This window comes from Ranitomeya imitator, chromosome 9 (genome assembly GCF_032444005.1).
Source record: "Ranitomeya imitator isolate aRanImi1 chromosome 9, aRanImi1.pri, whole genome shotgun sequence".
NCBI classification, from domain to species: Eukaryota; Metazoa; Chordata; class Amphibia; order Anura; family Dendrobatidae; genus Ranitomeya; species Ranitomeya imitator.
This window is the reverse complement of record NC_091290.1, coordinates 12587624-12609562: the sequence shown is the minus strand read 5'-3', so window position 1 is coordinate 12609562 and position 21939 is coordinate 12587624. Positions and strand designations below refer to the sequence as shown.

Here is a 21939-nt window from a genome sequence, read left to right as displayed (position 1 = left end):
ATGGGTTGTACGTATGAATCCCACCTTTTCCATATATTTTTTTAATTAAAAAAATAAATAAAATGAACCCTTTAAAAAGAAAATGAAAAATTACACATTTCGTAACGCTGAAAGAGGGGAGCTTTACCTCCACTAGACTGACATTGACTCCCTCTTTATGAACACTGCGATTACGTATTTAGTAGGTTGGGTTGTGTTCTCAAACCTCCTCCTAAACTACGTCTGTCCAAAAGAATAAGGTGTGCCTGAGCTCATAAACTTTCTTCATATTCTCTGCCACACATCTGGAAGAGGAAACCCGTGAACTGCAAACTCTGTGAGTACATATATTATTTCTGGATCATATGTAATATAGATCGATCCCAGTCTTGAACCCTAATAGGGTGACAGCCGCATGAAATGGGACATTTGTAGCTTTACGGTTCTGTAAATTCCCATACGCAATGTCCAACTGGCTGGTTTATAGTGGCTGCAATATGGGAAGGACATCTACAATATATAGGTATGTTTGGGTTCAAACGATTGGCTGCAGCGGTAACATGTAACATAGTAACATAGTAACATAGTTAGTAAGGCCGAAAAAAGACATTTGTCCATCCAGTTCAGCCTATAAAGGTGCAATATTCATGACCACTCCTGAAGCCCGAAAATAAAAAAAGACAAGAGCAGCAGGGCACAAACAGCACTGGACCCCTGGGAGGGTTTATAACACCTTTCATTATTATTTTAACGTAGCACTGGCCAATAGACTATAAAATCGTATTCCGGGAAAAAACCTTTAAACCTCCCCCCAGTCCCACTATGAAACGCCCCCAACTGTTATGAATAGGTAATTCAGAACCACAATGGACCTTGAAGTTCAGAGCACACAAGTGACCTGACAAAAACCACAAAACATAGGACGAGCTCTGAGACGTGGAAACTCTGCTGACCGCAATCCCTAAACCTATCAAACCACACTAGAGGTAGCTGTGGATTGCGCCTAACGCTCCCTATGCAACTCCTCACAGCCTGAGAAACTAGCTAGACCTGAAGATAGAAAAATAAGCCTACCTTGCCTCAGAGAAATTCCCCAAAGGAAAAGGCAGCCCCCCCACATATAATGACTGTGAGTAAGATGAAAATACAAACACAGAGATGAAATAGATTTAGCAAAGTGAGGCCCGACTTACTGAATAGACCGAGGATAGGAAAGATAGCTTTGCGGTCAACACAAAAACCTACAAACAACCACGCAGAGGGGCAAAAAGACCCTCCGCACCGACTAACGGTACGGAGGTGCTCCCTCTGCGTCTCAGAGCTTCCAGCAAGCAAGTAAAACCAAAAAAACAAGCTGGACAGAAAATATAGCAAAAAGTAACACAAGCAGAACGTAGCTTATGCTGAGCAGACAGGCCACAGGAACGATCCAGGAGGAAGCAAGACCAATACTAGAACATTGACTGGAGGCCAGGATCAAAGCACTAGGTGGAGTTAAATAGAGCAGCACCTAACGACTTAACCTCATAACCTGAGGAAGGAAACTCATAAGCCGCAGTACCACTCGTGACTACAGGAGGGAGCTTGATCACAGAATTCACAACAGTACCCCCCCCCCTTGAGGAGGGGTCACCGAACCCTCACCAGAGCCCCCAGGCCGACCAGGATGAGCCATATGGAAGGCACGAACAAGATCGGCAGCATGGACATCAGAGGCAAAGACCCAGGAATTATCTTCCTGATCATAACCCTTCCACTTAACCAGATACTGGAGTTTCCGTCTCGAAACACGAGAATCCAAAATCTTCTCCACTATATACTCCAACTCCCCCTCCACCAAAACCGGGGCAGGAGGATCAACAGATGGAACCACAGGCGCCATGTATCTCCGCAACAATGACCTATGGAATACGTTATGGATGGAAAAAGAATCTGAAAGGGTCAAACGAAAAGACACAGGATTAAGAACCTCAGAAATCCTATACGGACCAATGAAACGAGGCTTAAACTTAGGAGAGGAAACCTTCATAGGAATATAACGAGATGACAACCAAACCAAATCCCCAACACGAAGTCGGGGACCCACACAGCGTCTGCGATTAGCGAAACGTTGAGCCTTCTCCTGGGACAAGGCCAAATTGTCCACTACATGAGTCCAAATCCGCTGCAACCTGTCCACCACAGTATCCACACCAGGACAGTCTGAAGACTCAACCTGCCCTGAAGAGAAATGAGGATGGAACCCAGAATTGCAGAAAAACGGTGAAACCAAGGTAGCCGAGCTGGCCCGATTATTAAGAGCGAACTCAGCCAACGGCAAAAAGGACACCCAAACATCCTGATCAGCAGAAACAAAACATCTCAGATATGTTTCCAAGGTCTGATTGGTTCGTTCAGTCTGGCCATTTGTCTGAGGATGGAAAGCCGAGGAAAAAGACAAATCAATGCCCATCCTAGCACAAAAGGCTCGCCAAAACCTCGAAACAAACTGGGAACCTCTGTCAGAAACGATGTTCTCTGGAATGCCATGTAAACAAACCACATGCTGGAAAAACAATGGCACCAAATCAGAGGAGGAAGGCAATTAAGACAAGGGTACCAAATGGATCATCTTAGAGAAGCGATCACAAACTACCCAAATGACCGACATTTTTTGAGAGACGGGGAGATCCGAAATAAAATCCATAGAGATATGTGTCCAAGGCCTCTTCGGGATAGGCAAGGGCAAAAGCAACCCACTGGCATGAGAACAGCAGGGCTTAGCCCGAGCACAAATCCCACAGGACTGCACAAAAGAACGCACATCCCGCGACAGAGACGGCCACCAAAAGGATCTAGCCACCAAATCTCTGGTACCAAAGATTCCAGGATGACCAGCCAACGCCGAACAATGAACCTCAAAGATAACTTTATTCGTCCACCTATCAGGGACAAACAGTTTCTCTGCTGGGCAACGATCAGGTTTATTAGCCTGAAATTTTTGCAGCACCCGCCGCAAATCAGGGGAGATGGCAGACACAATTACTCCCTCTTTGAGAATACCCGCCGGCTCAGGCAAATCCGGAGAGTCGGGCACAAAACTCCTAGACAGGGCATCCGCCTTCACATTTTTAGAGCCCGGAAGGTACGAAACCACAAAGTCAAAACGGGAGATAAACAGCGACCAACGAGCCTGTCTAGGATTCAACCGTTTGGCAGACTCGAGATAAGTCAAGTTCTCGTGATCAGTCAAGACCACCACGCGATGCTTAGCTCCTTCAAGCCAATGACGCCACTCCTCGAATGCCCACTTCATGGCCAGCAACTCTCGATTGCCAACATCGTAATTTCGCTCAGCAGGCAAAAACTTCCTGGAAAAGAAGGCGCATGGCTTCATCACCGAGCAATCAGCACCTCTTTGCGACAAAACAGCCCCCGCTCCAATTTCTGAAGCATCAACCTCAACCTGGAACGGAAGCGAAACATCTGGTTGACACAACACAGGGGCAGAAGAAAAACAACGCTTTAACTCTTGAAAAGCTTCCACAGCAGCAGAAGACCAATTGACCACATCAGCACCCTTCTTGGTCAAATCGGTCAATGGTTTAGCAATACTGGAAAAATTACAAATGAAGCGACGATAAAAATTAGCAAAGCCAAGGAACTTTTGCAGACTCTTCAGAGATGTCGGCTGAGTCCAATCATAAATGGCCTGGACCTTAACAGGTTCCATCTCGATGGTAGAAGGGGAAAAAATGAACCCCAAAAATGAAACCTTCTGAACACCAAAGAGACACTTTGATCCCTTCACAAACAAAGAATTAGCACGCAGGACCTGGAACACCATTCTGACCTGCTTCACATGAGACTCCCAATCATCCGAGAAGACCAAAATATCATCCAAGTATACAATCAGGAATTTATCCAGGTACTCTCGGAAGATGTCATGCATAAAGGACTGAAATACTGATGGAGTATTGGCAAGTCCGAATGGCATAACTAGGTACTCAAAATGGCCCTCGGGCGTATTAAATGCAGTTTTCCATTCATCGCCCCGTTTAATACGCACAAGATTATATGCACCACAAAGATCTATCTTGGTGAACCAACTAGCCCCCTTAATCCGAGCAAACAAATCAGATAGCAGCGGCAAGGGGTACTGAAATTTGACCGTGATTTTATTTAGAAGGCGGTAATCAATACAAGGTCTCAGCGAACCATCCTTCTTGGCCACAAAAAAGAACCCTGCTCCCAATGGCGACGACGACGGCCGAATATGACCCTTCTCCAAGGATTCCTTTACGTAACTCCGCATAGCGGCATGCTCAGGTACAGATAAATTAAACAGTCGACCCTTAGGAAACTTACTACCAGGAATCAACTCGATAGCACAATCACAATCCCTATGCGGAGGTAGGGCATTGGACTTGGGCTCATCGAATACAGCCCGGTAATCAGACAAGAACTCTGGAACCTCAGAAGGGGTGGATGATGAGATAGACAGAAATGGAACATCACCATGTACCCCCTGACAACCCCAGCTGGACACAGACATTGATTTCCAATCTAATACTGGGTTATGGGCTTGTAGCCATGGCAACCCCAACACGACCACATCATGCAGATTTTGCAACACCAGAAAGCGAATATCCTCCTGGTGCGCAGGAGCCATGCACATGGTCAGCTGGGTCCAATACTGAGGCTTATTCTTGGCCAAAGGCGTAGCATCAATTCCTCTCAATGGAATAAGACACTGCAAGGGCTCCAAGACAAACCCACAGCGCCTAGCAAACTCCAAGTCCATCAAATTCAGGGCAGCGCCTGAATCCACAAATGCCATGACAGAATAGGAAGACAAAGAGCAGATCAAAGTAACGGAGAAAATAAATTTCGACTGTACCGTACCAATGGTGGCAGACTTAGCGAACCGCTTAGTGCGCTTAGGACAATCGGAGATAACATGAGTGGAATCACCACAGTAGAAACACAGCCCATTCAGACGTCTGTGTTCTTGCCTTTCAGCTCTGGTCAAAGTCCTATCGCACTGCATAGGCTCAGGTTTATGCTCAGATAATACCGCCAAATGGTGCACAGATTTACGCTCACGTAAGCGTCGACCGATCTGAATGGCCAAAGACATAGACTCATTCAGACCAGCAGGCATAGGAAATCCCACCATGACATCCTTAAGGGCTTCAGAGAGACCCTTTCTGAAGATTGCTGCCAAAGCACATTCATTCCATTGAGTGAGCACAGACCACTTTCTAAACTTCTGACAATAAATTTCTATCTCATCCTGACCCTGACACAGAGCTAGCAAATTTTTCTCTGCCTGATCCACTGAATTAGGTTCATCGTACAGTAATCCGAGCGCCAGAAAAAACGCATCAATATTACATAATGCAGGATCTCCTGGCGCAAGGGAAAATGCCCAGTCTTGAGGGTCGCCACGTAATAAAAAAATAATGATCTTAACTTGTTGAACTGGGTCACCAGAGGAGCGAGGTTTCAACGCCAGAAACAGTTTGCAATTATTTTTGAAACTCAGAAATTTAGCTCTATCTCCAGAAAACAAATCAGGAATAGGAATTCTTGGTTCTAACATAGAATTCTGAGCCACAAAGTCTTGAATATTTTGTACTCTTGCAGTGAGAAGATCCACACATGAAGACAGACCTTTAAAGTCCATCACCACACTTGTGTCCTGAACCACCCAAATTTCTAGGGAAAAAAAAGGCAAAACACAGTGCAAAGAAAAAAAAATGGTCTCAGAACTTCTTTTTTCCCTCTATTGAGAAGCATAGTACTTTGGGCCTCCAGTACTGTTATGAATAGGTAATTCAAAACCACAATGGACCTTGAAGTTCAGAGCACACAAGTGACCTGACAAAAACCACAAAACATAGGACGAGCTCTGAGACGTGGAAACTCTGCTGACCGCAATCCCTAAACCTATCAAACCACACTAGAGGTAGCCGTGGATTGCGCCTAACGCTCCCTATGCAACTCGGCACAGCCTGAGAAACTAGCTAGACCTGAAGATAGAAAAATAAGCCTACCTTGCCTCAGAGAAATTCCCCAAAGGAAAAGGCAGCCCCCCACATATAATGACTGTGAGTAAGATGAAAATGCAAACACAGAGATGAAATAGATTTAGCAAAGTGAGGCCCGACTTACTGAATAGACCGAGGATAGGAAAGATAGCTTTGCGGTCAACACAAAAACCTACAAACAACCACGCAGAGGGGCAAAAAGACCCTCCGCACCGACTAACGGTACGGAGGTGCTCCCTCTGCGTCTCAGAGCTTCCAGCAAGCAAGTAAAACCAAAAAAACAAGCTGGACAGAAAATATAGCAAAAAGTAACACAAGCAGAACGTAGCTTATGCTGAGCAGACAGGCCACAGGAACGATCCAGGAGGAAGCAAGACCAATACTAGAACATTGACTGGAGGCCAGGATCAAAGCACCAGGTGGAGTTAAATAGAGCAGCACCTAACGACTTAACCTCATAACCTGAGGAAGGAAACTCAGAAGCCGCAGTACCACTCGTGACCACAGGAGGGAGCTTGATCACAGAATTCACAACACCCAACCCTCCCGGAAACACAATCTTTGGACTGTAAATTGTTAGAACTCTGTCTGAAAATTTGGGACAGTCCCATCAATTTTAGGACAGTTGTCAAGTAAGGAAGTATTCAGCAGGATTGTGAGGATCCTCGGATATATCACTAAAGAAGCCAGAAAGCTTTTGAACCTAAAAAGAAAGACTTGGGGCCCAATTCATCCTTTGTATTTTTTCTTACACCGTATGACAGCATGTCACTTTTTTTTTTTGTTGCTTGTTCATTTACGCTTTACACCCTAAATTCTTCAAAATAGCACACGCAATTTTATGAATTTTCTGAAAATAAAAATACTCTTTTTTTTTTTATCTCTTACCTTTTTTGTGCCTTTTTAGAGCAAAGAGTTACATGTCCCATTAATTTGTCACGAAATTTGTGCAAAAATTTAAAGCGTATACAAAAATCACTCCATGGAGCCAGTAGGGTACATTTGTGTAACATTTTTGTGACTTTTGATGAATTGGTGGCAAAATTCTGGAAAACAAACTCCATGCCCAAGCAAACCTAAAAGAAAAAAAGGGTGATCTTAATTTGTACGTCAGGGGCGGATGATTCTGGGTATGTTCCTATATGGCATATCCTCTGTATCCACTGTGTTATTTCCACAAATGAAACTCTAGCTGCAAAAAAATACGCTGTCAATTTGTTTGCAAAAATGCTATTCTGAATTTTGCATTGCATAAATTGACATGCAAATCTGCAGTGCTGGTTATTGAAATTTCCATCCGGGAATCATATGGGTTCTACTACTACTACTACTACTAGAGTCTACTACTGATCGAAACCAGTTGAGACTGCATCATAATAACAACTGTAAAGTTGGGGGTTCGTACCGGACATGGTGCTTTTAGTGCTTGGAGTTTCTGGAGAACTGAGAGAGGGAGACCTCTTGCCTTTAATATGACCATTTTACTGCACCAAAGTTCGGGTCTCCATTGACTTCTATGGGATTCAGGTTCAAGTTTGGCTAGAGTTCGGGTACCCGAACCAAACTTTGGACTTAAGTTCGGTCACACCAAGGGAACCTCAACATCCACGGGTCCGCTCATCCTTAATCCTGATGCTAACTATGTAAGGGAGTAGGAAGTGGAAGATGAAATTAGTCAACGTTCCACAGCATTCGCAACCAAATGCTGCCATCTGCTGGTTGAACCGAACACTCAGGAACTGAAAGATAGGAAGAGTATTCCAGGAGGGAAGAGCTTGAAAGAGACACCAGGTCAGGTGGCAGCTGCGGCACAGCTACAAAATATAAAAGGCCAGGACGGAGAAGCGGGAACGCCAGGATGAAAGCAAAGCCACACTAGGAGGAATTAGGAATTAAGAGGCAAATACTGCTACCCTTTTTTGCTGTGTGATTTGTTTGAGGGGTTCTAATTCCTCTTATTGAGGCTTTGCTTTTATTTTAGTGTAGGTGCTCACAAGTGTGAGGACCCTTGATGCGGGTTGCGAGCTTACATATCATGGCCAAAATATAGACCAATACCTCATATTTATTATATATACGGTATTTTTTGCACATTATTTATATTCAGGGTGCAGCCAGGCCCATTAAGGTCGGCCTTGTAGACTGGAGTGTCTGTCCTCATGGGGTGCACTTATATAGTGCTGGGTAGCCCGCCTAATCTAATAGCGGTCTCAGGTTCAGTGAACACAGGCAACAGGAACAGGTTCTGGGTTAGACAACACGTGGCACAGGTTCAGCTTCAGAATAAGCGGGATCTATAACAGGCTCAGGAATAGGTTCAGGGACCTGACAACTATCAGGGGCAAACACAAACTAGCCCTAAAAGATGTTGTACAGGAACCTACCTACAGAGGGGAGTGCCTTTAATACTTGTTGCCTTCCAGCTATTGGCTGGGGGCAGTGTGACTTTAAGAATCGGGAAGTGGGTGCACTAAGTGCGCCACCGGGAGACCAGCATGGGTCTGGGGGAACCAGGAAGCCGTGAAGGGAATGGAGATACCTCTGAGCTGCTGGAGTGGTGAGTATGCCGGCGTCCCTGCTGGGAGGAGGGAGCATGCAGGGACGTCGGCATTAGCGTTACAAGGAGAAGTCCTGGGTGAATTGAGCTGTTACTTCCAGCGCAGACATACGATACAGGGTGTGGGCCGGCGCCGTGCTTCAGGGAACCCAGGCGGCCAGTGTGATGAACAAACTGGGTACCAAGTGACTCACATATTGGGGACTTAGCGGAAACTACCAGTGACCCCTGTTTGGGCCAGTACAACAACCAGAGGTGCCCATGCCCGTGTTAGGCATATATTGGTTGACTATCACTACCATCTCATTGTCTGCGTTGTTGCATCCAAGTAACCGGTTAACAATATGTGTTTGAGAATAACTTACACCTTATCGAGAAGAGTCTGAGTGCTCCTTGTACAACGAGCGTGTACAATGTGTTCCTGTTTCACAATGTCTTGCAGAAGCAAGAGGTGGTGCCCCTTGCAAAAGTCTGTGCTCTGTGTTGGTCACGTAGTTGTTGGAAACTGCACTTAATTTTGGTGGTCAGGAGAATTTTCTTGAGAAATATAGCAAATATTGTACTAGTAGCTATGCAAGAGGCTGGTGCAACCTTGTGATATATAATCTGCGGCAGAGTACGCCGTCCTGATGAGGGAGTCACACAGTGGCACCGTGAGTTTGGGTAAAGAGCCACCAGCAATCTTCAGTGCTACTTGACCTATCGGGGGATTAGTAGTGGGGTCACCGTCCTCTGCACCCCGGTAAAGAAACAATCTTATACATATACTGAAGTTTTGCAATTGTTCAAGGACCCTTTTCCCACCTAACGCAAGTATAACCCTTAAGCGAAAGTGACAGTAACCACAAAGCGTGCTCTGCCTCTGCGTGAGATAAGAACGTGACCCCCTTACACACTCATAGGGATGAATGCGGATGACCGTCACAGGGGGTCTGCTTGTACAGACAGATGTCATAAGAAACTAGACAAAATGCATGAAATAAAGCTAGTTGTCGGCTCTGATGTCGGGGTAGGGATCACTTGATCGCTCACGTTTTGATGTCTTAAATGGAACCTCTCAGAACATTTTTAGTGGTGATGCTGCTTAGGTGCCTGTCCCCCAATGAAAATGAGACCTTTTATGTAGCGATCGGATGTGCCAGTTATGAGAAATCCAGCACAGAAGTCATATGCAAATCAGATGGGAAGTGCATGGGGGCGTGTCAATGCCTTTGGAAGAAGCAGGATCGGTCAGTAGAGAGGAGAGAATCAGCAGGATCCCAGTCCAGCAGCCCGGTCAGTATTTTACATGACTGCTGGACGGAAGCCCTACAAATTGACTCTTCCCTTTAAAAAGTAACTGCCCTTTAAAAGAAAAAAAAATAAATCTTTTAACATGTCAGAGAGATGCCAGAAGGTTTGTTGGGCGGGAAACTGCGTGCCAAGACGCCCACTGATCATTTAGACATGAGCAGACGCAATCTGCTGAGCGCCGAATTCCTCCAAAATTGAGGGCAGGCTTTCTGTTGAGCCCATGTGTTTTCCCCTTTTGCAGAATTTTTGTAATATTTAAATGCATGTATTTAAGGGTAAAAATTATTTTTTTAATTGGGTCCCCGGTCTCTCCCAGGGCTGTTACATGTGATTGACAGGTCTCTCCCATACCTGTCGATCACCTTTAGCTGCGCCGGGCATTCTCATCTATTCCTATGGTCCCCGGGCCTATCTTTAGGCTACGTGTACACGTTCAGGATTTTTTGCGTTTTTTTTCGTGTTTTTTTTTCGCTATAAAAACACATACATTAAGCATCCTATTTATTAGAATGCAATCCGTATTTTTTGTGCACATGTTGCGTTTTTTTTTCTGCGGTGGAATCGCATTCCGGAAAAAAAACGCAGCATGTTCATTCTTTGTGCGGAATCGCGGGGATTCCACACACATAGGAATGCATTGATCCGCTTACTTTCCGCATGGGGCTATGCCCACCATGCGGGAAGTAAGCGGATCATGTGCGGTTGGTACCCAGGGTGGAGGAGAGGAGACTCTCCTCCAGGCCCTGGGAACCATATAATTGTTAAAAAAAAATTAAAATAATAAATCTTGATATTCTCACCTTCCGGCGTCCCGCTCCCGTTCCCAGTGATGCATTGCGAGAATGACCTGTGATGACGTAGCGGTCTTGTGAGATGCTACGTCATCTGGGGTTATTGCCGTGAGGCATCACTGGGACCGGAGCATCGCGAGGAGCGGGAACGCTGCGAAGGCCGCCGGAAGGTGAGAATATCATGGTTTTTTTTATTTATTTATTATTTTTAACATTATATCTTTTTACTATTGGTGCTGCATAGGCTGCATCAATAGTAAAAAGTTGGTCACACTTGTCAAACACTATGTTTGACAAGTGTGACCAACCTGTCAATCATTTTTCCAGATCGCTTGGAAAACGCTGGCATTCTGCAAGCTAATTACGCTTGTAAAACGCTAGTGTTTACAGGAAAACGCATGCCAATTCCTCATGCGTTTTTCCTGCCGCAGGGAATTCCGCGGCAATTCCGGATGTGTGCACATAGCCTTAAATTATAATTTCTCCAACACACCAGAGTATTTCCCAGATCTACCAATTTCTGATTCATGCTGCTTGTTGCAATAATCATCTGACAGGTTCCAATCTGCAACCAATTATGCAGAGCAACAAAAGCAGTAGACGGCGAATGGTGCAAAATTAGAAAACCAAATGCAAAAATGATTTGTTACCTCAAAACAAAAACAAAAAAGAAATTGACTTTTTTTTTCTTAATCTGACTGCAACTTGTCAATTTTGTTGCAAAAATGCATCTTTTTGGGGAAGATTTTTCCCATTTATTTTAATGGACAGCCATCTTTAAGTTGACCTTCAAAAGAAAGAACAGGCTTTATAGGGAATATGTCTGCATATAGTTGGGCAACATGCTTTGACTTTATGCTTTAGCTCAGGGGTGTCAAACTGCATTCCTCGAGGGCCGCAAACAGGTCATGTTTTCAGGATTTCCTTGCATTGCACAGGTGATAATTTAATCACCTGCAGAGAATGATTCCAGCACCTTGTGCAATACTAAGGAAATCTTGAAAACACGCATGGTCTGAGGCCCTCGAGGAATGCAGTTTGACACCCCTGCTTTAGCTCTCTATGGAGGAAGTGCTGGAATAATAGGATCAGCTCATGTAGATCTGTCAGTCATGGGGTTAACATGGAGTCCCGCCTACAGAATGGAGGAGGATAGCAGATGATTGCAGCCCTGGCTTCTTCCAGCACATAGACTGGCACTGGAGGTAAGGTGTCCCCTATATACCGCTCCTACAGCATGGGCATTACCTGCAGGGCATGCATGGACGCTGTGGGGGAGGGGAGGGTTGTATATCTGCCTGTAGTTGCTGGAAGGAGGGTGGGTGTCATCAGGAGGAGCTGCTGCCTGGCTCTGGCACCATGTCATGCACATACTGCACCCCTAGTAGGGAGTGTTATTAGCTCCTGTGGGGCAACATGTTTTGGGCTGTGAAATCTTTACTTCTCAGGCGTTCACTTTGCCTCAATCCCAGCAGTGTTAGAAGTCAAGAAAAGGCTTATTATTGTCTGTATTTAATACAAACCAAAAACCGAGCACCTCCTCATTTATTCCCTGTGACTGTCACTCGCCCCTGTTCATTTAGCTCTAAACTTGGGCCTTTTCTGTGTTTTTAGTTACACATCAATATATGTCAAGAAGAATACCAGAATTTGCCCCCAAACCTTATGACGCCTGATATTCCTGTACTGTTTGTGCCATTGTGCCCACAGAGTCCGGGAACGTTCCGGCATATTCAGGAGGAGCCGGGGAACAATGGTTTCTGTAGTGTCACCATTCTGGTGTTAGAGGATAATGACATCCAGAAAACATTCCTGTACACCAGGGTCTGTGACTCTCCCTGCCCTCCATGTGTAATGAGGGGTCTGTGACTCTCTCCCTGCCCTCCATGTGTAATGAGGGGTCTGTGACTCTCTCCCTGCCCTCCATGTGTAATGAGGGGTCTGTGACTCTCTCCCTGCCCTCCATGTGTAATGAGATGGTCTGTGACTCTCTCCCTGAGCTCCATGTGTAATGAGGGGTCTGTGACTCTCTCCCTGCCCTCCATGTGTAATGAGGGGGTCTGTAACTCTCTCCCTGCCCTCCATGTGTAATGAGGGGGTCTGTGACTCTCTCCCTGCCCTCCATGTGTAATGAGGGGTCTGTGACCCTCTCCCTGCCCTCCATGTGTAATGAGGGGGTCTGTAACTCTCTCCCTGCCCTCCATGTGTTATGAGGGGTCTGTGACTCTCTCCCTGCCCTCCATGTGTAATGAGGGGGTCTGTGGCTCTCTCCCTGCCCTCCATGTGTAATGAAGGGTATGTGACTCTCCCTGCCCTCCATGTGTAATGAGGGGGTCTGTGACTCTCTCCCTGCCCTCCATGTGTAATGAGGGGTCTGTGACTCTCCCTGCCCTCCATGTGTAATGAGGGGTCTGTGACTCTCTCCCTGCCCTCCATGTGTAATGAGGGGCCTCTGACTCTCTCCCTGCCCTCCATGTGTAATGAGGGGTCTGTGACTCTCTCCCTGCCCTCCATGTGTAATGAGGGGGTCTGTTTCTCTCTCCCTGCCCTCCATGTATGATGTGTAATGAGGGGTCTGTAACTCTCTCCCTGCCCTCCATGTGTAATGAGGGGGTCTGTTTCTCTCTCCCTGCCCTCCATGTATGATGTGTAATGAGGGGTCTGTGACTCTCTCCCTGTCCTCCATGTGTTATGAGAGGGTCTATGAGTCTCTCCCTGCCCTCCATGTGTAATGAGAGGGTCTGTGACTCTCTCCCTGTCCTCCATGTGTAATGAGGGGTCTGTGACTCTCTCCCTGCCCTCCATGTGTAATGAGGTGGTCTGTGACTCTCTCCCTGCCCTCCATGTGTAATGAGGTGGTCTGTGACTCCCTCCCTGCCCTCCATGTGTAATGAGGGGGTCTGTGGCTCTCTCCCTGCTCTCCATGTGTAATGAGGGGGTCTGTGGCTCTCTCCATGCCCTCCGTGTGTAATGAAGGGGTCTGTGACTCTCTCCCCCCTGCCCTCCGTGTGTAATGAGGGGGTCTGTGACTCTCTCCCTGCCCTCCATGTGTTATGAGGGGTCTGTGACTCTCTCCCTGCCCTCCATGTGTAATGAGGTGGTCTGTGACTCTCTCCCTGCCCTCCATGTGTAATGAGGTGGTCTGTGACTCCCTCCCTACCCTCCATGTGTAATGAGGGGTCTGTGACTCTCTCCCTGTCCTCCATGTGTAATGAGGGGTCTGTGACTCTCTCCCTGCCCTCCATGTGTAATGAGGGGTCTGTGACTCTCTCCCTGCCCTCCATGTGTAATGAGGGGTCTGTGACTCTCTCCCTGTCCTCCATGTGTAATGAGGGGTCTGTGACTCTCTCCCTGCCCTCCATGTGTAATGAGGGGTCTGTGGCTCTCTCCCTGCCCTCCATGTGTAATGAGGGGGTCTGTGACTCTCTCCCTGCCCTCCATGTATGATGTGTAATGAGGGGTCTGTGACTCTCTCCCTGTCCTCCTTGTGTTATGAGAGGGTCTATGAGTCTCTCCCTGCCCTCCATGTGTAATGAGAGGGTCTGTGACTCTCTCCCTGTCCTCCATGTGTAATGAGGGGTCTGTGACTCTCTCCCTGCCCTCCATGTGTAATGAGGTGGTCTGTGACTCTCTCCCTGCCCTCCATGTGTAATGAGGTGGTCTGTGACTCCCTCCCTGCCCTCCATGTGTAATGAGGGGGCCTGTGGCTCTCTCCCTGCTCTCCATGTGTAATGAGGGGGTCTGTGGCTCTCTCCATGCCCTCCGTGTGTAATGAAGGGGTCTGTGACTCTCTCCCCCCTGCCCTCCGTGTGTAATGAGGGGGTCTGTGACTCTCTCCCTGCCCTCCATGTGTTATGAGGGGTCTGTGACTCTCTCCCTGCCCTCCATGTGTAATGAGGTGGTCTGTGACTCTCTCCCTGCCCTCCATGTGTAATGAGGTGGTCTGTGACTCCCTCCCTACCCTCCATGTGTAATGAGGGGTCTGTGGCTCTCTCCCTGCCCTCCATGTGTAATGAGGGGGTCTGTGGCTCTCTCCATGCCCTCCGTGTGTAATGAAGGGGTCTGTGACTCTCTCCCCCCTGCCCTCCGTGTGTAATGAGGGGGTCTGTGACTCTCTCCCTGCCCTCCATGTGTTATGAGGGGGTCTGTGACTCACTCCCTGCCCTCCATGTGTAATGAGGGGGTCTGTGACTCTCTCCCTGCCCTCCATGTGTAATGAGGGGGTCTGTGACTCTCTCCCTGCCCTCCATGTATGATGTGTAATGAGGGGGTCTGTGACTCTCTCCCTGCCCTCCATGTGTAATGAGGGGGTCTGTGACTCTCTCCCTGCCCTCCATGTATGTGTAATGAGGGGTCTGTGACTCTCTCCCTGCCCTCCATGTGTAATGAGGGGTCTGTGACTCTCTCCCTGCCCTCCGTGTGTAATGAGGGGGTCTGTGACTCTCTCCCTGCCCTCCATGTGTTATGAGGGGTCTGTGACTCTCTCCCTGCCCTCCATGTGTAATGAGGTGGTCTGTGACTCTCTCCCTGCCCTCCATGTGTAATGAGGTGGTCTGTGACTCCCTCCCTACCCTCCATGTGTAATGAGGGGTCTGTGGCTCTCTCCCTGCCCTCCATGTGTAATGAGGGGGTCTGTGGCTCTCTCCATGCCCTCCGTGTGTAATGAAGGGGTCTGTGACTCTCTCCCCCCTGCCCTCCGTGTGTAATGAGGGGGTCTGTGACTCTCTCCCTGCCCTCCATGTGTTATGAGGGGGTCTGTGACTCACTCCCTGCCCTCCATGTGTAATGAGGGGGTCTGTGACTCTCTCCCTGCCCTCCATGTGTAATGAGGGGGTCTGTGACTCTCTCCCTGCCCTCCATGTATGATGTGTAATGAGGGGGTCTGTGACTCTCTCCCTGCCCTCCATGTGTAATGAGGGGGTCTGTGACTCTCTCCCTGCCCTCCATGTATGTGTAATGAGGGGTCTGTGACTCTCTCCCTGCCCTCCATGTGTAATGAGGGGTCTGTGACTCTCTCCCTGCCCTCCATGTGTAATGAGGGGTCTGTGACTCTCTCCCTGCCCTCCATGTGTAATGAGAGGGTCTGTGACTCTCTCCCTGTCCTCCATGTGTAATGAGGGGTCTGTGACTCTCTCCCTGCCCTCCATGTGTAATGAGGGGTCTGTGACTCTCTCCCTGCCCTCCATGTGTAATGAGGGGGTCTGTGGCTCTCTCCCTGCCCTCCATGTGTAATGAGGGGGTCTGTGGCTCTCTCCCTGCTCTCCATGTGTAATGAGGGGGTCTGTGGCTCTCTCCATGCCCTCCGTGTGTAATGAAGGGGTCTGTGACTCTCTCCCCCCTGCCCTCCGTGTGTAATGAGGGGGTCTGTGACTCTCTCCCTGCCCTCCATGTGTTATGAGGGGGTCTGTGACTCACTCCCTGCCCTCCATGTGTAATGAGGGGGTTTGTGACTCTCTCCCTGCTCTTTGAATGGTTCCTGATAAATCCATGTTTTTCTTAAAGTGTTATTGAGTTGTTAAGATCTATGGGCCGGACATAGATCTTCCTGAGAATCCACCTAAAGATGTTATGTAAATCAAAGGGGGCGTGACCAGTGTGAGAGATGTAATGACTGACAGTCTGCTGTCCTGACCTGATAGAAAAGTTACAAGCTCTACTGTCAGACAATTAGAACGAGCTCACTGATGGGAACCTCCGTTCACTCATTCTGCAGTCATCAATAAACAGTGTAAAACACAGATTATAGAAGGCAAACGGTGCAATTTTTTAATAAAAACCAATTGTAAACATTTTTCTAGCTCCAAAATAGATGTTTAAGCAAAAAAGGACCTTGTCACTGACTTTTTTTTTTCCCACATACAGGAATCATGAGGACTCCAGGGATCGGCTGTGTTCTCCTTGCATTAGGACTGGTCTTCCTTTCACTATGCTCTACAGGTAAGTCTTGCTCCATGGAGAAAAGGCACATAAATTATGGACATTTTTAAGTATCCTGTATCCTATGTGGGGCATATGGTGGAGTGTGGAGCTGACACTTCCAGCAGCATAAAAGTAATACTTAACAGGTGTGAGCGAATAACTTGCAGGTATCTTATCCCTGTTTGGGCGCCAATTATTTGTAAGCGAAATCCACTCTCTTCTATGCCTTTTGAACCCTAAATTAGATTTGTTTTACGAGCGCTCAGGAAATCAGTACAGCACAGCCTTGTATGGTGTACTTAGGACTTCTGGTTTATTAGTACATGTAGGCACTTTAAATAGGGTCACAAAGGGAAAAGTTCCCAGTGAACTATGAGCCAATAGGATAAACTTGTGTTCCTGTCTGGGTGATGTCCTATAGCTACGTACACCAAAGTGGTCACCGGGAAAGATGTCGCATATAGGCGGGATGAAGAAAAAGGATGACGGTGAAGAAAAAAAGTGCAGGAGAATAAAAGATTGTACATTATAAGGGGGAAGTAAAGGGTAACCAGAAGGGGTTTCTACTTTCCAATAAGTTCTGATTGTTTGTTTTGCTGTTCTTTCTCTTTCAGGCCAGGCTATTAAATGCTTTACCTGCAGCAATTGGAGTTTTTTGAAATGTGTCACCATTGCCACCTGTGCAGATTCGGAAAACGCCTGCATGAGGATCACACGTATGTATATCTGAGCCATGTATACATGTGCCGTAAATGTTTATTATCTGGGATACTTTGAAGCAAGCTGCGCGGTTCTTGCACTGCCCTCCACCCGCCAGGCAGAATGGACGTGCCACAATAAGGTGGCAGCAATGCCAGGGCTGTGGAGTCTGAGTCAGTCGGAGCCCATTTGGTGGAGTTGGAAATTGAGAAGTTGGAGTCGGAGGTTTAGGTTACCGACTCCACAGCCCTGGTATGAGTGAGTTGGAGTTGGAGTCGGAGCCAGTGTCATGGAAATTGAGTCAGAGGTTTGGCTTACCGACTCCACAGCTCTGGACAATGCTGCAATGCGAAAGTCATCAAATAGTGGTGACTCCATACTATATAATTAGAAGGTGGTGGTGTAGAGGGATGCAATAAAAATTACCTCCACCCCCCCCCCCCTCCAAATGTAAACTTTATTTATTAGCAATATTAAAAACTTTCTTCTGTCCACAATGAAACACGGACAGTTTAATGGCCCAAGACAAGTAATATAATGAGTGGTTTCTCTCCATTCACAAGAAAATAGCACATTGACTGCTGCAGTCTGTTATTCTCTGTCATAGTGCCCCTCTGGCTGTTGCGACCCGCCGCAGACAAGATGCATTGCTAGATTCTAACTCATGAGGAATCTGAGCCCAGTCCTCATGGGCAATAACCTCCAGGTCATTAATATTTTCGGGTTTGCTGCAGCCACCTTATTCACACTCTACTAAAGATTTTATTTTTTTATGGGATTCAAGTCAGATGAGTGGGATGGCTGTTATGCTAGACAATTCAGTAACACAATGTACATAGCGATCAGAGCACATACAGTGATCTGACAATAACCCAAAATAATAGAACGAGCTCTGAGACATGGAAACTCTGTAGACCGCAATTCCTGATCCTCTCCAAACACAACTAGAGGCAGCCGTGGATTGCGCCTAACGCTCCCTATGCAACTCGGCACAGCCTGAGAAACTAACTAGCCTGAAGATAGAAAAATAAGCCTACCTTGCCTCAGAGAAATACCCCAAAGGAAAAGGCAGCCCCCCACATATAATGACTGTGAGTAAGATGAAAAGACAAACGTAGGGATGAAATAGATTCAGCAAAGTGAGGCCCGATATTCTAGACAGAACGAGGATAGGAAAGATAACTTTGCGGTCTACACAAAACCCTAAAGAAAACCACGCAAAGGGGGCAAAAAGACCCTCCGTACCGAACTAACGGCACGGAGGTACACCCTTTGCGTCCCAGAGCTTCCAGCAAAACAAATAGACAAGCTGGACAGAAAAAATAGCAAAAAATAGCAAAGACGCACTTAGCTATGCAGAGCAGCAGGCCACAGGAATGATCCAGAGAAACACAAGTCCAACACTGGAACATTGACAGGAAGCATGGATCAAAGCATCAGGTGGAGTTAAGTAGAGAAGCAGCTAACGACCTCACCAGATCGCCTGAGGGAGGAAACTCAGAAGCTGCAGTACCACTTTCCTCCACAAACGGAAGCTCCCAGAGAGAATCAGCCGAAGTACCACTTGTGACCACAGGAGTGAACTCTGCCACAGAATTCACAACAGATGGCCACTCAAAAATCTTCCAGGGGTCTTTCTGAAACCAAGTCTTTGTGGACTTTGAGGTGCTGGGATTGAAGTCTTATTGGAGGGTCCAGTGACACCGAGCTTCACCTTCCTCATGAAAGGCATGATGTTTTCTCTTAGGATTTCCTGATAGACTATTGAATTCATCTCGCCCTCCAAATGCTACAGGTTTCCAGCTCTAGAGCAACGTGGAGCCCCCAACAATCTTCACTGTAGACAGGGTGTTATTTTCAGAGGTGTTCTTTTCACTGTGGGCCTCACTATGGACCCCACAGGTTGTTATTTTAACTGTGGGCCCAACAGCGCTCTCGTTGCACCTCACTGTAGGCCCCTTGGAGCCTCTGTTGTGCCTCACTGTGGGCAGGGTGTTTTTTTTTTTGTGCGTTTTTTTTTTTTTTTTTTTTTCAGCGCATGCTTTCTTTTTCTAGTCATACCGCTGATCCATAGGTCCTGAAATATTCCACTTCTGTTGAGGCGACACTTCTTGTGCTGTTGGGTCAGAAAAGGTGACGTCTTGGAGTTCAGGCATGGAGATCTTCAGTGTTTAGTATGCGCTTTACCATGCAAGGGGAAACCTCAGCGCCTGCTGACACCAAATTTTACTGCAGTCACTTGTAGGATTTTGACCATCACCTCCTCTTTCTGCTATGTCTGGGTAGTGTCACCAGTGTTCCTTTAACCTTGGTTTTCTGTGAATTCTGTTTCCAGCCATATCTATAGGATCATTCAATCTATTAGAGACTGAATGATCCTAGAGATGTATTAAATCATAATATAGCAATCAGTTGTACTAATATTGTAAGTTATCCTATGGAGAGATGATAACTTACTGATCGATGGAGGTCCGACTTCTGGTTTAGTATTTAGGGGGTCTGTATTAGAAGTCTATATTTTGGGGGGTGATGAAGTTGATTAAAGGCACCAGGTTGGTGGCTTTTTCTATAAAAGTAGACAATGTATGTGTGTTATAACAATAAGGAAAAAAAATTTAAATCGGTTGATTGTAAGTTATGTCCTATCCATGGTACATGGAGCAGACACACTGGGGGGCTGCCAGAGATAATGAAGCGCTGGACTCTGTCTGCAGCAGTCCCATAGACAATGAGTGGAGCAAAGGGGCGCATATTAAATCTAGGGCTTGGTGGTGGTCCCAGCAGTCGGACCCTCAGCGATCAGTAAGCTTTTCCTCTACACTATGGACAGGCAAAAACTTACAATCTTGGGTGAACTACTTTCATGCATGCCTTCTCAGAATCTCCTCAAAACTTATCTAGGACATCTTAAATCCGTGTTTTCCCGGAGTAAATGCATCATGGTCGCGCTGCAGTTCTCACATTAACGCTATTCATTTCACCCTTTTTAGTATCAACTGGCGAGAGCAAATACAGCTGCAGAATTTACGACAAGTGCGAGTCTAAATTGGTCAGCCAGGAAAACGGAGGAATCAACAACTTTGCAATAAAATGTTGCCAGAAAGACCTGTGTAACGACGGCCTCGTGGCTTCCCCCAGCACGGTCCTGCTCCTGAGCCTGGCTGCGGCTCTGCTGCTGTCCTCATGATCTCCGCTCCGCAGCGCTCACATCTCTATAGATGCGTCCGCAGCTAATCAAGTCAGCGCTTCAGAAATTATTACGTTTTCTGCTTAGATTTTGGCTATTTATTTCCTGCTGTAGGTTAAAATATGACGATTGCCATCTGATTGGTCGCAATGAGCACTACGGCCATATTGTTTTTTTATTTGCGCTAGTTCGCCAGTATTTATTATTAATAAATGGTATTATCATAGTTCACTTTTTTTTTTTTTTTTCTTTTCTGAGAGATGACAATGGGATATATAACACAAAGTACTTGCATAAAATTACTCCAGAGCTGCACTCACTATTCTGCTGGTGTAGTCACTGTGTACATACATTACATTACTGATCCTAAGTTACATCCTGTATTATACTCCAGAGCTGCACTCACTATTCTGCTGGTGCAGTCACTGTGTACATACATTACATTACTGATCCTGAGTTACATCCTGTATTATACTCCAGAGCTGCACTCACTATTCTGCTGGTGCAGTCACTGTGTACATACATTACATTACTGATCCTAAGTTACATCCTGTATTATACTCCAGAGCTGCACTCACTATTCTGCTGGTGCAGTCACTGTGTACATACATTACATTACTGATCCTGAGTTACATCCTGTATTATACTCCAGAGCTGCACTCACTATTCTGCTGGTGCAGTCACTGTGTACATACATTACATTACTGATCCTGAGTTACATCCTGTATTATACCCCAGAGCTGCACTCACTATTCTGCTGGTGCAGTCACTGTGTACATACATTATATTACTGATCCTGAGTTACCTCCTGTATTATACTCCAGAGCTGCACTCACTATTCTGCTGGTGCAGTCACTGTGTACATACATTATATTACTGATCCTGAGTTACCTCCTGTATTATACTCCAGAGCTGCACTCACTATTCTGCAGGTGCAGTCACTGTGTACATACATTACATTACTGATCCTGAGTTACATCCTGTATTATACCCCAGAGCTGCACTCACTATTCTGCTGGTGCAGTCACTGTGTACATACATTACATTACTGATCCTGAGTTACCTCCTGTATTATACTCCAGAGCTGCACTCACTATTCTGCAGGTGCAGTCACTGTGTACATACATTACATTACTGATCCTGAGTTACATCCTGTATTATACTCCAGAGCTGCACTCACTATTCTGCTGGTGCAGTCACTGTGTACATACATTACATTACTGATCCTGAGTTACATCCTGTATTATACCCCAGAGCTGCACTCACTATTCTGCTGGTGCAGTCACTGTGTACATACATTATATTACTGATCCTGAGTTACCTCCTGTATTATACCCCAGAGCTGCACTCACTATTCTGCTGGTGCAGTCACTGTGTACATACATTATATTACTGATCCTGAGTTACATCCTGTATTATACTCCAGAGCTGCACTCACTATTCTGCAGGTGCAGTCACTGTGTACATACATTACATTACTGA

The 21939-nt window shown here is 46.5% G+C and overlaps 1 protein-coding gene across 2 annotated transcripts; it reads left to right on the top strand.

Annotated features, from left to right (window-relative positions):
* Positions 1 to 294: 294 nt before the first annotated feature.
* On the top strand, positions 295 to 20683 carry LOC138648787 (CD59 glycoprotein-like). 2 transcript variants are annotated; one of them, XM_069738676.1, is made up of 4 exons: positions 295 to 316; positions 16515 to 16589; positions 17186 to 17287; positions 20261 to 20683. In XM_069738676.1, the coding sequence occupies exons 2-4, from the start codon at positions 16520 to 16522 to the stop codon at positions 20455 to 20457; spliced, it is 369 nt and encodes a 122-aa protein (XP_069594777.1). In that variant the 5' UTR covers positions 295 to 316; positions 16515 to 16519; the 3' UTR covers positions 20458 to 20683. The 2 variants fall into 2 exon arrangements, with proteins under 2 accessions (XP_069594777.1, XP_069594776.1); XM_069738675.1 differs by lacking the exon at positions 295 to 316 and adding an exon at positions 11737 to 11857.
* Positions 20684 to 21939: the final 1256 nt, after the last annotated feature.